Genomic DNA, 15,066 nt, shown 5'->3' with positions numbered 1-15,066 from the left:
GACAGGCAAAAGCTAAGAGAATTCAGAACCACCAAACCAGCTTTACAACAAATGCTAAAGGAACTTCTCTAGGCAGGAAACACAAGAAGAGGAAAAGACCTACAACAACAAACCCAAAACAATTAAGAAAATGGTAATAGGAACATACATATCGATAACTACCTAAAATGTAAATGGATTAAATGCTCCAATCAAAAGACATAGACTGGCTGAATAGATACAAAAGCAAGACCCGTACACATGCTGTGTACAAGAGACCCACTTCACATGTAGGGACAACCTAATATATTAACAACCACTGAGTTCTACACTTTAAAATGGTGGATATATGGTATGTGAATCATATCTCAGTAATGAATCAAGTAACCCAATTTAACAATAGGCGAAGGATCTGAATAGACATTTCCCCAAATGAAGGTACACCAATTACCAATAAAGCACATGAAAGATGCTCAACATCATTAGTCATTAGGGAAATGCAAATCAATATCAAAATGAGATATCGTCACTTCATACCCTCTAGAACGGCTATAATCAAAAAGACTCATGATAACAAATGTTGGTGAGGATGTGGAGAAATGAAACCGCCATAAATTCCTAGTAGGAATATAAATTGGTGTAGCCACTTTGGAAAACATTCTCACAGTTCCTCTAAAAGTGAAACATAGAGTTACCGTATGACCCAGCAATTTCACTCCTACGTATCTACCCAAGAGAAATGAAAACATAGGTCTATGCAACGACTTGTACATGAATCTTCATAGTAGCACCATTCACAGTCCATATGTCCACAAACTGGCGAATGGAAGAACAATATGCGGTATCCATACAATGAAATATTTTTCATTGTATGTACGGCAATTTAAAAAAACAATGTACTGTTAAGTGCAACAACATGGATGAACCTTGAAAACATTATGCTGAGTGAAAGAAGCCAGACACAAAAGGCCATATGTTGTGTGATTCCACTTAAATGAAATGTTCAGAATAAGCAAATCCATAGTGACATAAAGTATTTTAGTGGTTGCCTTGGGCTGGCAATGGGGAGTGACAGCTAATGAGTATAGGTTTGTTTGGAGAATGATGAAAATCTTCTAAAATTGATTGTGGTGATGGTTGCACAACTCTGAATATACTAAAAATCATTTAACTGTACACTTTAAATGGGTGAATTGTATGGTATGTGAATTATATCTCAATAAAGTTACTATATTAAAAAAGAAACGGTAAAATTTTATTTCTTAAGCTGGGTGGTGGGTACATGGGTGCTCATTTTATGATAATTCTTTAAGTTTGCATTTAGATTATTCACTTTGTAGGTGAAATACATGTGTTAATAAAAACATTTTTTTTAGAAGTCTGACAGACCTGGATTCTAATTCTGGCTCAACCACTTAACAGCTATGAGTACTTGGGCAGATTACTTAAGCTTCTAATGTCTCATCTGTAAAGCAGAGATGATGGTAATAATAGTAACTCCCTCGTAGGCTTTTACATCATGTGCCTGGCACATTGTCAGTGTTATTTTTAGCTCTAAGCAGTTGAGCCACTTGCCTAAATAATCCAGAGTCATGGCTTCTCTTTCTTTAAACTCCAACTTCCATATTTGCTATGCCACAAGAGTTCACAACTTTCATCCGGGAAGTAAAATTCACCTTCAAGTAGGACCTACTGAATTCTACCTTCAAAATGCCCTTACATAACAGCTCTATAAAGTCAATCAAGCTCCTAATGAACCAGGACAAAGCCAAAGTTTCCATCACTTCTGAGGTTGTTGTCACCCACTGTTCCAGCCTGGGTCTGGGAGTACAAGTCAAATTAAGAGAAGAATAATCTTTTCAGTCTTAAGCAGCCTCCAGAATCATGTCAGTTCTGAATCTAGTCTCCGAGTTCAGTCATAAGAGACTCTGTGTGTTGGTCTTCCTATTGTCCCACCTGGATTCCTAGCACATAGCTTCAAAGTCCAAACTGTGTCTTCAAGCCTATCCTACAGAATTCTGGCCCAGATGAATGTATCAGTGAATGTGTCAAGGGTGAGTCGTCAGAGTGTAAGGAAGGGTAGGAGAGATGTGAGCTTATCTGGGTCCCTTGTAAGGACTCTTAAAGGAGATACTGTGCTGCTGTTCTCCATGAATCTGAAATAATTTATATTCATGTATAATTGTCATCAGAGACCTTTGCTTAGAGTACCTGACACCCAGTTCACAGGGTTAGTTTCCTTCCACCTTTCCCTGCTGATACCTGCCTTTTAGCCATATTACTACTTGAGACTTCCTCTACCAGACAAAGGGAGAGTGAAAAAGAGATGAACCTAGGCAGCTTAGCTCTGCAGCAACTTGGATAAAACATTCACTGGGATGGGGAAGGCTAAACCATTGGCTCTGAATAGAATTTTACTTCAAGAAAGCCTTCCCTGACCCTTCGTTCACTCCACACTTTGATACCATGTTCAAAGTCTCACAGCTTCCTTTTAATTACCCTTTTCTAATACAACATGTTTACAACATTTAATTTCATGTCTATTTCTCTCAAGAGTCTATGCTCCATGAGGGAAGGGACCTTCTCTTCCTTGTTCACTACTGTATCCCCATCAACTACTATAGGACCTTGCACATAGTAGGTGCTCAATAAATTATTTGTTGCATGAATGGACAATAAATCCATATAACAATGAATCAATTTCTGGTATGATGAATGGGGATAATCAAGAGTTCCGTGGGAGATCTTGGATTTCCAAATGAGGTAGTCCTAGGAAAGGATATCATTGCAAAGCAGCTTTTTGGGGGAAATGTTAATGATTTACCTGTGCTGGGTGAGTACATTTACAGCTGAAGGATGATTTGCACAGTAAGCCAGATACATAGATTTAAAATGAGGCATGAGGTTCAGTAGACAGCCACCTACTTTGTGTTGGTTTTCTGGAAACCTGTAAGCAAAACAGGTGAAACACAGAATGTAAAATAGGAAACGGGATAAAGGAAGATGATTCCAATTAAACCTGGCAACACGCAAACCTTATAAATTCTTTTGCCAAAGTTAAAAAGAAACTTCTATATTATAACCATTTTATCTATGAAATGCGAGTTCTTGGCCACTGTTTTAAACTCTAGCCACCAAACATAGCTCCAATATATAGGGTCAGATACTTATTTGGAATTACTAGGGTTTTTTAAGATACTTATTCAAATTATAATATTCAAATTTAGCCGGGCACACGAAATATACTCTTGACTAATTTGCATGAAGTTCAAGTACAGACAAAACTAACTGAATCCAAAAATGGCACATCACAAAGGAGTATTATGTAGTCTTGGTGGCCTGGTGTTGCTAGGCGAGGTGACATCCAGATGTTTAGAATTACATGGCATCCATTTTAGTTTGCAGAAAAATCAGAAAAACACAAGAAAGAAAAAAAATTACTCGGAATTCCACCATTCAGAGATATCTATTATAACAATGTTGGCATATTCCTTGGACTCTCTTCTACATGTTTCCATATAAAATGAAAAGCAAAGATTACAAATCTAAATAGTAATATGCTCTTCTCACTTAGTCACCATCTTTCCATACCAATAATATGGCTCCCACTGCATTTGCAGTGGTTCCTCAGGTCTCTTTACAGGGGGTTCTCACCAGCTTCGTCCCTGGACAACCACCCGTGTCTCATTAAGCTCAAGAAACAGGCAATTGCCCCAAATTCCCTATAGACGACGAAAGTCACCAATTCTCCGAGATCCACTACTTGGAAAACGAATCTTGCTCCAGAAACATATTGCCTGATGATCATCACAGTTCATTCTGCACTTCAACGAGCTAGCTAGCCATCAATGATGCGTTGTGGTTCACATAAAGATATTACTTGGGGCTTCCTTGGTGGCGCAGTGATTGAGAGTCTGCCTGTCGATGCAGGGGACGTGGGTTCGCTCCCCGGTCTGGGAAGAGCCCAAATGCCACGGAGCGGCTGAGCCCGTGAGCCATGGCTGCTGAGCCTGCGCGTCCGGAGCCTGTGCTCCGCAACGGGAGAGGCCGCAACAGTGAGAGGCCAGCGTACCACAAAAAAAAAAAAAAAAAAAAAAAAAAAAAAAAATTACTTAGAAAAGTAATCTGCAATGTACAAAAGAAAAATATCTAATCGATGACAAAGGCATCATCCATGGTCGATTTAGACCTTATTTGTCAATATGATTTTTAAATAAAGTGAAAAATAACGGACCAGATGTAGAGTCCTGATAAGCAACTAGTGGGTTGACTCTGTGAGTACCACCACCTAGTAGATTTTCTCTGTACTGGGGCAATTTATCAAAGTTGGAATAAATGTATAAATGCATAATAACTGCATAAATATCAAGTGCCCCTATCTAAGACAACAGTTAAAAGAAAACAAAACACACCAAAAAACTCAATGTTGCCAGCTATCCTGGTGGTGACGTGCGACACTTACTTTGAACATTCTTCCAAGGCTTGGCAGAGCGTCTGTTGAAACGTGCATACTTCCTCGAAGTTTCCCAATAAAGATGTAAATTCCACAGTACTCAGACTGAAAAAAATATATATGTAGTTTCAGTGAAGAGAACTTGGGGATGACTCTAGTTATCTATCTCTAGTCTAGTTAGCTGATAGTTTGCCAGTAACTGGCAAATGGGAGAAGGGAAGCAATCCCTATATTTTAACTTTAGGTTTTTAATTGACACCAACTCTGTGATCTCAAGCAACTTTCTAAAGCTTCTTTCCTTGATTTCCCTTTTCCATAACAAGAATAATGATCCTAAAGAAAATGAGTGTTTGTAAGGGACATTTAGGTATTTTACAAAGCAAGGAGTAAATGAATAACAAGTGCTTAACATCTAAGCATCTACAGAGAACAGATTGGTGGTCGCCAAAGGGGGGGGAGGGGGGTGGAATGGGGGTCAAAAGGTTCAAGCTTCTAGTTATAAAATAAGTAAGTCATAGGGATGTAATGTACAGCGTAGTGACCATAGTTAATAATACTGTACTGCATAGTGGAAAGAGTCGCTGAGAGAGGAGATCTTAAAAGTTCTCATCACAAGAAAAAAATTTTTGTAACTGTGTGTGATGATGAATGTTAACTAGATTTATTGTGGTGATCATTTCACAATATATACAAATATAGAATCATTACACTGTACACCTGAAATTAATATAATGTTATATGTCAAATACATCTCAAAAAAATATCTAAGTATCTAAATGGGTAGAATACATCATGGCTGGGAATAAGTGTAAAAACTTTTGAATACTCTCCTCTAGAGGAGCTGGGAAAGTTAATTGAAAGACATTACATGTGCTATTCATAAATCAACTAAAGGAAATCTTGAGCGGAAATAGGAGGGAAGAAAATAGTACTGATGTGTTTGTTTGCCTTTGGAATGGAATGGAGTCAAACACAAACTGAACCATTTTAATCCAGTGCCTCTGTACTAAGAATTTTCTCATCCTTTCTTCCCCTACCAAATAATAGGTGATAAAAACAAGAGCCAGCACTAATACAGCGCTTAACACTGAGGTAAGCATTTTACAAATAACAACTCGTCTTAACCTTACAACAACTTTATGAGGTAGGTACTATTGCTGTCTCTGTTTTACACATAGGGAAATCCAGGCACAGAGAGGTTAAAGCAAATCAGCCAAAGTCCCAAATCCAGTGAATGGTGAAGCCAGAATTTGAACCCAAACATTCTAGCTCCAGAGTCCATGCTCCTAACCACTTTTTTTTTTTTGCGGTACGCGGACCTCTCACTCTTGCGACCTCTCCCGCTGTGGAGCACAGGCTCCGGACATGCAGGCTCAGCGGCCATGGCTCACAGGCCCAGCCGCTCCGCGGCATGTGGGATCTTCCCGGACCGGGGCACGAACCCGTGTCCCCTGCATCGGCAGGCGGACTCTCAACCACTGCGCCACCAGGGAAGCCCCTAACCACTTGTTGAGAGAAAACTTTTCTGAAGATTTACTTAAAAGGCCAGTGTCTGCCACATGTTCTTTCTCCTTAATAATACAAGGGGAGGGTTTCCAGGGGAGTAATTTTTGCTGACAAAGAAAAGGAAGACCCAAAAAGACGTTACCAGTAACCCCTAGAGTATAAAAAGCACCCAGTTCCTCTGCTCTGATGCCCTCCTGAACCACAAGCTGGAAAACCCCTCTCATGGGTATCAAAAGTGAAACCCTTTAGCCAGCTTCCCTGGCTGCTGTTCCCCCATAGAAGCAAGAACCTGACTGGGAGCTTATCTGGACCTTCCAGGATCAAACAATAAACAGTCCCCTTTGCTCAAATCACTTTGGGGTCTACAAGGCAGAACCAATGGGAAGTGACTAGAACTGCATTTTGAATTTCCTTGGGAACAGTGCGGTTCTGACTCGGGTCTCTCATCTCCTCTGCCGTGGCTCTTTTCTTTTCCTTTGACTACTTCTTGATTGCTAATCAGTCACTCCTCCATTTGAAATCTTACCATCTTTGCTGCCAGGGTTACCACTTCAGTTCCCCTCTCCTCCTCTGCCTGTCACCTCTAGAACACGGAACCACATTTTACTCGGTGGCAGGAGATGCAGTGGGTTGAGTCTGGCCACTGACTGACTGTGTGATGGGCAGGACAGTGAGCCTCTCTGGACTTTGTTTTTTTTTTTATTTATTCAATGAGGATAGTCATTTCTTCCAGGGCACTAGACCCAATGATTCACTGAGGTTCCATTCAGCTCTAAGGGCTATGATTCACAGAGCACTTCATGTTTCACATAATAATAACAAAAGCCACTTTGTTGTTGATCATTTAAACTCTGACAAAACACAGGAATACAAAATCCTTTCATACTGAAGTAAGATTCCCATAGTGCCATGAAAATAACCGAGTAGGAAATTTAACAGGACATTATGCCTAAGCAAGCATTATTTAGGAAAAGGGAGAAAATAGTGAAATACATTAAACTTATTTAAGCCTGAAGCCAACAGTTTAGGCAATTGTTTGGCAAAAATAAACTCTTAAACTGAGGTACAAGAAGAGGTTTCTGTCCTCCATTCTATGTATCAACTGCTAAATTTACCATTTGACTTATAGATCATAATCTCCAGTAAAGTTTAATCCATTAAAATAAAAAACACACATAAATGCAGTTAGCTATTATTTGTTACATATGCCAGGCCTACAAGCACTAAAAAATGAACGGTCAATATTTTTCTTTTGTGAAAAGTAAGTTTTCAATTCAGGCCTTCAGATTTCTAAGACCAGGATAAGGTTTGAATATTTTTAACACCTCTTTCTCATTCACTTTTGCCTGGGTGAAATACTGGCTTGAATTGCTCTTAGGAAGATTCACAAAATGCCACGCTTTTTCCATTCTGGGAGCATGGGAAAGAGTTTCTGCCGTGGCAAGCCAAGGTCAGAGCGAGCGCAAGAATTTCCACTGTCTGTGCTTTCTGCATAAAAACACCAGCAAGTCCTTTTTCTGGAAGGTAAAACTAGATGTATCACTTCTAAAACGTACAAGATAAAAATGGTGACAGACAGAAAGGCAGATCGGCTCATTCCCTCCACAGCCAGAAGAGAAAGAAAGCCAAGCTCTCCAAAAGCTACATCTTGCATAATTTCTGTTGTCCTGACCATGTTCTTGGCAACCTGTGATCTGTGGAAATTCTTCTAAAGGGCAAAATCAATTATTCAGTGACATAAGAGTAATGACTCCATCTACTGACATTATCTTGCTTTGCTTAGCGAGAGGTTTAAAATATAAATCTTACTTGTTATTGGACTGCAGGGGTCTTAAGTAAGTAACAAGAAGAGACTGAAGTTCTTTAGCATACTCTTTTTCAGTGTCCAAGATATTCTGTAACACCTATGGAGAAACAAAGGTCAAGGTATTGTAACTGTCAGAAAAGTCCAAGGTAAAATGGAGTTTTAGATCTTTTAACCAAATTATCAGGAAAAAAAAGTCCTATTTATTCAGCTACACTGTAAGTAAGGAGCACAAAATCTGTAAACTACTCTAGTTTACTAGAGTAAACTACTAATCTAGTAAACTACTCTAATAATTGCATGACAACTGGTTATACTGCATAACTCATACGAACACATTTTTTCAGAATTACCCATAATTGGAGGGGCCTTGCCATTTACACAGTACTACTCAGAATGCTTTCATGTGCTTTAAATCATTTTATCCTCAGCAAAGGTCTCAGCTAACAAAGGATCATCATTCCCATTTTATGGATGAGGAAATTGAGATCAGCTACCTCAAGACATAGAGATTCAGTGTCAGGATAATTTCATGATAACTGATGTCAAACATCAAAAAAGATTTTTTTATATTATGTTCTTGAGAAAATCTTCAGGTGACAAAATCTGAGGACACTGAATTTTTAAGCAGTTAAAGCTGGCTTTTTAATAAAGGTAAAAAGTGCTAGTATGAACATTTCAAAGAGAAAAAGAAGCTGAAATGTGAGGAATTTAACAAGGAAAATGATGCTTACCAGTATTATTAATGTAGCCAAATGAAAATCCTATCGGCAAAACAACCAATGTACAGGTCCATAACTTCTCTGCCCCCACCAACCCTGGGGTCACACCTCATTTCCCAGCCTCTTCTGGAGGCAGCTATAACCTTCATTCTAGGCTCCTAGAGATCACCAGGTTAATATTTTGGTGTATTTTCTCTCATATCTCCTAATCCATTCAACACAAATTTACTGAGTGCCTCCTTAGTGCCAAAGGCCATGCCTGTCCTTAGGGAGTTTCTACTCTGTCTTCAGAGGGAGCCATTAAACACGGGCTCACAAGACAATGTGAAGCATTCTTAGCCAGGAGAAGCCCCTTAGCCTACCAATATGCCAGACATATACTCACAAGACAGTGCATGATGATCTGCTATTGACAGGTGGAGTGGACAAAGCAACTGGAGGTCCAGGTAGCTGTGGGTTTTTTAGGAAACAACTGGACTGGAAGGTGGTCATCCAGGCTCTGCTACCAACGGACAGGTTGCTTCAGTTTTAAGGCTCATCTCAGATTATGACATCTCACCTACCTCAGGGACCATTGTGAAGAGGTAAGTGTGAGACACTGTACAGGTAGGTGCTGGGTGAGCTGGGAAACAGTCCCTCCAATTTAAGGGGTTAAAAAAGGTTTCTCAATGGCAGCACTATTGATATTTCAGAGCAGATAGCTCTTTGTTGTGAGCAGATGCCCTGTGCACTGTAGAATGTTTAACAACATCCCTGGCATCTACCCACCAGATGTCAGTTGCATGCCACCCCCTACCCCATTATGACAACCAAAAATGTGTCCAGACATTGCCAGATGTCACCTGAAGGGCAATATCACTCCTAGTTGACAAGGACATAGGCCACAGGGTGGTTTCAAAAGCTAGGGCTTAAGTTGTAGCCCCTCCTCCCAGCCACTCATGTCTACTTTCAGTTTCTCTATTCCTCAGGGAGGAATGCCTACTCTCTAAAGGTGTAAGTGTAAATTTAAGGGCCTGGAGGTACCAGTGCTCTGTGAAATTAATCCAGGAATGGAACAGAAATGTTACCCCTATAGAAAGTCGAAGCACAACAAAGGAAATTAGAAACTATCTTGAGATGAATAAAAAAGAAAACACAACATCAAAACTTATGGGATGAAGTTCAAGCAGTTCTTAGAGACTGTAAATAGCTGTAAATGCCTACATCAAAAAGAAGAAAGAGGACTTCTGGTTTCCAGTCCAGCATTTAAGGCATTTGGAAGTCATCACTCCATCCTAAAAGCAAGTAAACAGTTGAACAACTAGAAAAAAACTTTGCTTACATCTGTCAGGGAATTGAGGTCACAGGCAAAAATGGTACACTTAAAATTGGAGAGACAGACAGGCAGATAGAGAATCATAACTTGCTGGACCAGAAGACCATGAGCAGAAGCCTCCGTGGGAAGTGGTATCAGGGTAGGAAAACCTGAACTGTAATTGATGAATTGCTGGGGGCTCAGTGCAGAAACACCTGAGAGTTAAAAACTCTAGGGGGGGGGCTTCCCTGGTGGCGCAGTGGTTGAGAATCCGCCTGCTGACGCAGGGGACGCGGGTTCGTGCCCCGGTCCGGGAAGATCCCACATGCCGCGGAGCGGCTGGGTCCGTGAGCCATGGCCGCTGAGCGTGTGCTCCGCAACGGGAGAGGCCACAGCAGTGAGAGGCCCGCATACCACCAAAAAAAAAAAAAAAAAAAACTCTAGGGGGTCCAGTCACAGAGGAGCACACCCACACTTCTGTGACGTTTACCTCCAGAAGCTGTACCAGGTCATCACAATGAAGATAGGAGGAAAATCTCCCTTGTGCTTCAGGAGAGGGAAGGGAAAAGTAGTAGCCATTTTGAAATTTACCAGAGCATTCTGTTCTTCATAACAAGGTCTGCCCTCAAGAAAGTATTTTACCAAACCCTAACCTATTGGGGTTTTATCAGAGCCTAATATACCCAGGGGAAGAGAAATACCCTACTCCAGCTCCCTCCAGCCTTCCTGTCCTATCTAAGGGAGGGGAAAAAAGACTGAGAAACACTGCTGCAGTTCACAATCTAGGGACACAAGCTCACCAAAAGCCTGAGACCTAATCATAGGACTTGAGAACACTTCCCCTGACCCCATACCTTACCACCATATTACTAAAGGCCTATTTACTGCAGTTCCTCTTACCTAGTACATCACATCTGGCTTCCAACAAAAAATTACAAGGCATATGAAAAGGTAAAAAAACACAGTTTGAAGAGACAGAGCAAACATTAGAACCACAATCAGATATGGTAGGAATATTGGAATTATCAGACCAGGATTTTAATATAACAATGATTAATATGCTATGGGCTCGAATGGAAAAAGTAGACAACATGCAAGAACAGATGGGTATTGTAAGCAGGAATAAATACTGAGAAGGAATAAAAATGAAATGCTAGAGATCAAAAACACTCTAATAGAAATGAAGAATGCCTTTGATGGGCTTGTTAGTAAACTGGACCACTGAAGATAGAAGCTCTGGGCTTGAGGATGTGCCAATAGAAACTTTCAAAACTGAAAAGCAAACAGAAAAAAACCCTGAAAAATGGAACAAAATATCTAAGAACTGTGGGACAACATCTAAAGGTGTAACCTATGTGTGATGAGAATACCAGAAGGAGAATAAAGAGAGAAAGGTACAGAAGAAATATTTGAAACGACAATGACTAAGAATTTCCTCAAATTAATGTCAGACACCAAGCCACAGATCCAGGAAGCTCAGAGAAAACCCAGCAGGATAAATGCCCCCCCTGCAAAATGTCCCCTAAGCACACCATATTCAAACTCCAGAAAAATCAAAGATAAAGAAAAAAAATCTTGAAAAAAAGCCAGAGGATAAAAATACTTTACCTATAGAGAAGTTAAGATAAGAACTATACGTGACTTGTCAGAAAGCATACAAGCAAGAGTAGAGTGGTGTAAAATATTTAAAGTGTTGGGGAAAAAAAACCCCACCAACCTGGAATTCTGTACCTTGTGAAATTTTCCTTCAAAAGTCAAGCAAAAATAGACTTTCTAGGACAAACAAAAATTGAGGGAATTTTCTGGCCAGCAGACCTGCTTTGCAAAAAGTGGGTTTTTTTTTTTTAAAGTTCAGAGAGGGACTTCCCTGGTGGTCCAGTGGCTAAGACTCTGTGCTCCCAATGCAGGGGGCCCAGGTTCAATCCCTGGTCAGGGAACTAGATCCCACATGCTGCAACTAAGAGTTCGCATGCCACAACGAAGATCCCGCCTGCTGCAACTAAGACGCAGCGCAGCCAAATAAATAAATATTTAAAATTTTTAAAAATAAAAAAAATTAAGTTCGGGTGGGATAGGGAGGGTGGGAGGCAGATGCAAGAGGGAGGGGATATGGGGATATAAGTATACGTATAGCTGATTCACTTTGTTATACAGCAGAAACTAACAGAACAATGTAAAGCAATTACACTCCAATAAAGATGTTAAAAAAATAAAATAAAAAATAAAGATCAGAGAGAAAGAAGATGTTATAGGTTAGAAACAGATCTACATAAAGAAAGAAAGCATGAAAGAAGGAATAAGTGAAGATCAAATAAAAACTTATTTTTCTGTAAATCAACTATACCTCAATAAAAAACTTTTATTTTTCTTCTTAATTGATCAAACAGATAACAGTTTGTTCAAAATAATAATAGAAACAATGTATTAGATTATATATATATATATATATAAAAAATGCTTATGTGTGCTTATGTATAAGTGAAATGAATGACAGCAATGATACAAGGGATAGGAAGGAGGGATTAGGAACACTTTGTTATTGTAAAGTACTTGCACTTGTACCTGTGAAGCAATACAGTGTTATTTGAAAGTGGACTTGGACTAGTTCTAAATGTATATTGCAAACTCTAGGGCAATCACTAAAAAAGTAAAAAAAAAATTCTAAAACTACACAAGCTACCAAAACTGACTCACAAAGAGGTAGAAAATCTGAATATCTCTATAACAAGTAAAGAGATTGAATTAATATTCAAAACAACTTCCCATAAGTTAAAGCCCAGGATGAGATTGCTTTATTGATTAATTCTACCAAAAATTTAAAGAATTCACATCAATCCTTCACAAACACTTAAAATCCTGGCAAAGAAGAGTGTACAAAGTTAGAGTGTATACTTCTCAATTTCAAAACTTACTAAAAAGCTTCAGTAACAAGACAGTTTAGTACTGGTATAAAATAGATATATAGACCAATGGAATAGAATTGAGAGTCCAGAAATGAACTCATGGTGAACTTATTTTTGACAAGAGTGCTGTGAACTTCCAATAAGGAAAGAGTAGTCTTTTCAAAAAATGGTTCTGGCTAAATGGGAAAAGAATTTGATAAAGAATAGATACATGTATATGTATAATTGAATCACTTTGCTGTACACTTGAAACTAACACAACATTGTTAATCAACTATACTCCAATACAAAATAAAAAGTTTAAAAAAAGGTATATAAAAAGTGGTGCTGGGACTTCCCTGGTGGTGCAGTGGTTGGGAATCCACCTGCCAATGCAGGGGACACGGGTTCAATCCCTGGTCCAGGAAGATCTCACATGCTGCAGAGCAACTAAGCCCATGCGCCACAACTACTGAGCCTGTGCTCTAGAGCTTGTGAGCCACAACTACTGAGCCCTGTGCCACAACTACTGAAGCCCACGCGCCTAGAGCCCGTGCTCCGCAACAAGAGAAGCCACCGCAACGAGAAGCCCAGGCACCGCAAAGAAGAGTAGCCTGCACTCTCCGCAACTAAAGAAGGCCCGTGCACAGCAACAAAGACCCAACGTAGCCAAAAATAAATTAAATAAATAAAAACAACCAAAAAACAAAAAACACATGTACCCTTTGATTGTGCAATCCCTCTTTAAAGAAAAAAAAAGTGGTGCTGGGACCACTGAATAACTACATACAAAGAAAGAATTACTCCTACTTCACACCATACACAAAAATTAACTCAAAATGGATTCAAGAGTTAAAACTACAAAACTCTTAGAAGAAAACAGAGGAGGAAATCTTCCTGATCTTGAATTCAGCAATGGATTCTTGGATGACACCAAAAGCACAAGCAACAAGAGAAAAAATAGATAAACTGAAATTCATGAAAATTGAAAACTTTTATGTATCACAGGACATTATCAAGAAAGTAAAAAGACAACCCACAGAATGGGGAAAATATCTACAAATCATATATTTGAAAAGGTTCTACTATTCAGAATATATAAAGGACTCTTACAACTCAACAATAATCAGTTAAAAGTTGGCCAAGGATTTAAATAGACATTTCTCCAAAGAAGATATACAAATGGCCAATAAGCACATAAAAAGATACTCAACATAGTTAACCATTAGGGAAATGCTAATCAAAACCACAATACTACTTCACACTCATTAGGGTGGCTATAATAAAAAGAAAAAAATAGAAAGAACAAGTGTTGGTGAGGGTGTGGAGAAACTGGGACCCTCATACATTGCTGGTGGGAAAGTCAAAAATTGTAACTGCTGTGGAAAAGTTTGGCAGTTCCTCAAAAAGTTAGACATAGAGTTATTATATGACCCAGTAATTCCACTCCTAGAGAAATGAAAACATATGTCTGTGCAAAAATTTGCACATCAATTTTCACAGCAGCATTATAAATAATAACCAAAAAGTGTAAATAATCCAAAGGTCCATAAACAAAACCTGGTATATATCCATAATATGGAAGATTTAATCCGTCATTAAAAGCAATGAAGGGACTTCCCTGGTGGTCCAGTGGTTAAGAATCCGCCTTCCAATGCAGGGGACACAGGCTCGATCCCTGGTCGGGAAACTAAGATCCCACATGCTGCCGGGCAGCTAAGCCTGTGCACTCTAGAGCCTGCACACCACAACTAAAGAGCCCGCGCACTGCAACTACGAGCCTGCATACCACAACGAAGATCCCGTATGCCGCAACTAAAACCCGACACAGGCAAATAAATTAATTAATTAAAAAAATACTTTCCTTCTTTAAGAAAAAAAAATGAAGTACTGATACATTCTACAACATGGATGAACCTTGACAATACTATGCTAAAAAAGAAGTCAAACACAAAAGAACAGATATTGTATGATTCAATTTATATGAAACATCCAGGATAGGGAAGACCCATAGAGATGGAAAGTCGATTAGTGGTTGTCAAGGGCTGGAGGGAGTGACTACAAACGGGTACAGGGTTTCTTACTGAGGTGATGAAAATGCTGGAAAGTAAGATGGTGGTGATCATCACACAACTCTGTTAATTTACTAAAAATCAGTGAATTGTACACTTTAAAGTGGCGATTTTTGTGCTGTGTGAATTATGTGTCATTATAGTTGTTATTTTAAAGTCAAAGCACAAATTTCTCATCTGTTAATAGAAACTTTTCTGTTTTTTCTCTGACTCCAAGTCCTCATCCAGTAGTGTCCTTCCAAACTCAAATGTGTCCATTGTTAGCGGTCTCTGCCCAGCTGGGCTGCTGTTCATTGCAATGTGTTAAATAATCATTTATACTCATGCTCAGCACTAGGATTCATTTTTTTATTC

At 39.3% G+C, this 15,066-nt stretch overlaps 2 protein-coding genes across 3 annotated transcripts in view; one reads left to right on the top strand and one right to left on the bottom strand.

Annotated features, from left to right (window-relative positions):
- LOC132418498 (N-alpha-acetyltransferase 11-like) overlaps positions 1 to 15,066 on the top strand; it is a 581,283-nt gene that overhangs the window by 416,241 nt on the left and 149,976 nt on the right. The gene's annotated exons all lie outside the window — the stretch shown is intronic.
- The window catches only part of ARHGEF6 (Rac/Cdc42 guanine nucleotide exchange factor 6), a 119,058-nt gene that overhangs the window by 39,210 nt on the left and 64,782 nt on the right, over positions 1 to 15,066 (bottom strand). For both annotated transcript variants that reach the window (XM_060002341.2, XM_060002342.1), the window contains 3 exons: positions 7,748 to 7,842; positions 4,442 to 4,537; positions 2,804 to 2,926 (listed from right to left, as the gene is read on the bottom strand). In XM_060002341.2, coding sequence (XP_059858324.1) covers positions 2,804 to 2,926; positions 4,442 to 4,537; positions 7,748 to 7,842 — 314 coding nt within the window. The remainder of the gene's footprint in view (positions 1 to 2,803; positions 2,927 to 4,441; positions 4,538 to 7,747; positions 7,843 to 15,066) is intronic.

The sequence above is a fragment of the Delphinus delphis genome, chromosome X, assembly GCF_949987515.2.
Source record: "Delphinus delphis chromosome X, mDelDel1.2, whole genome shotgun sequence".
Lineage (NCBI taxonomy): Eukaryota > Metazoa > Chordata > Mammalia > Artiodactyla > Delphinidae > Delphinus > Delphinus delphis.
Note: the sequence above shows the minus strand (reverse complement) of the source record. Positions and strands in the feature narration are given on the sequence as shown.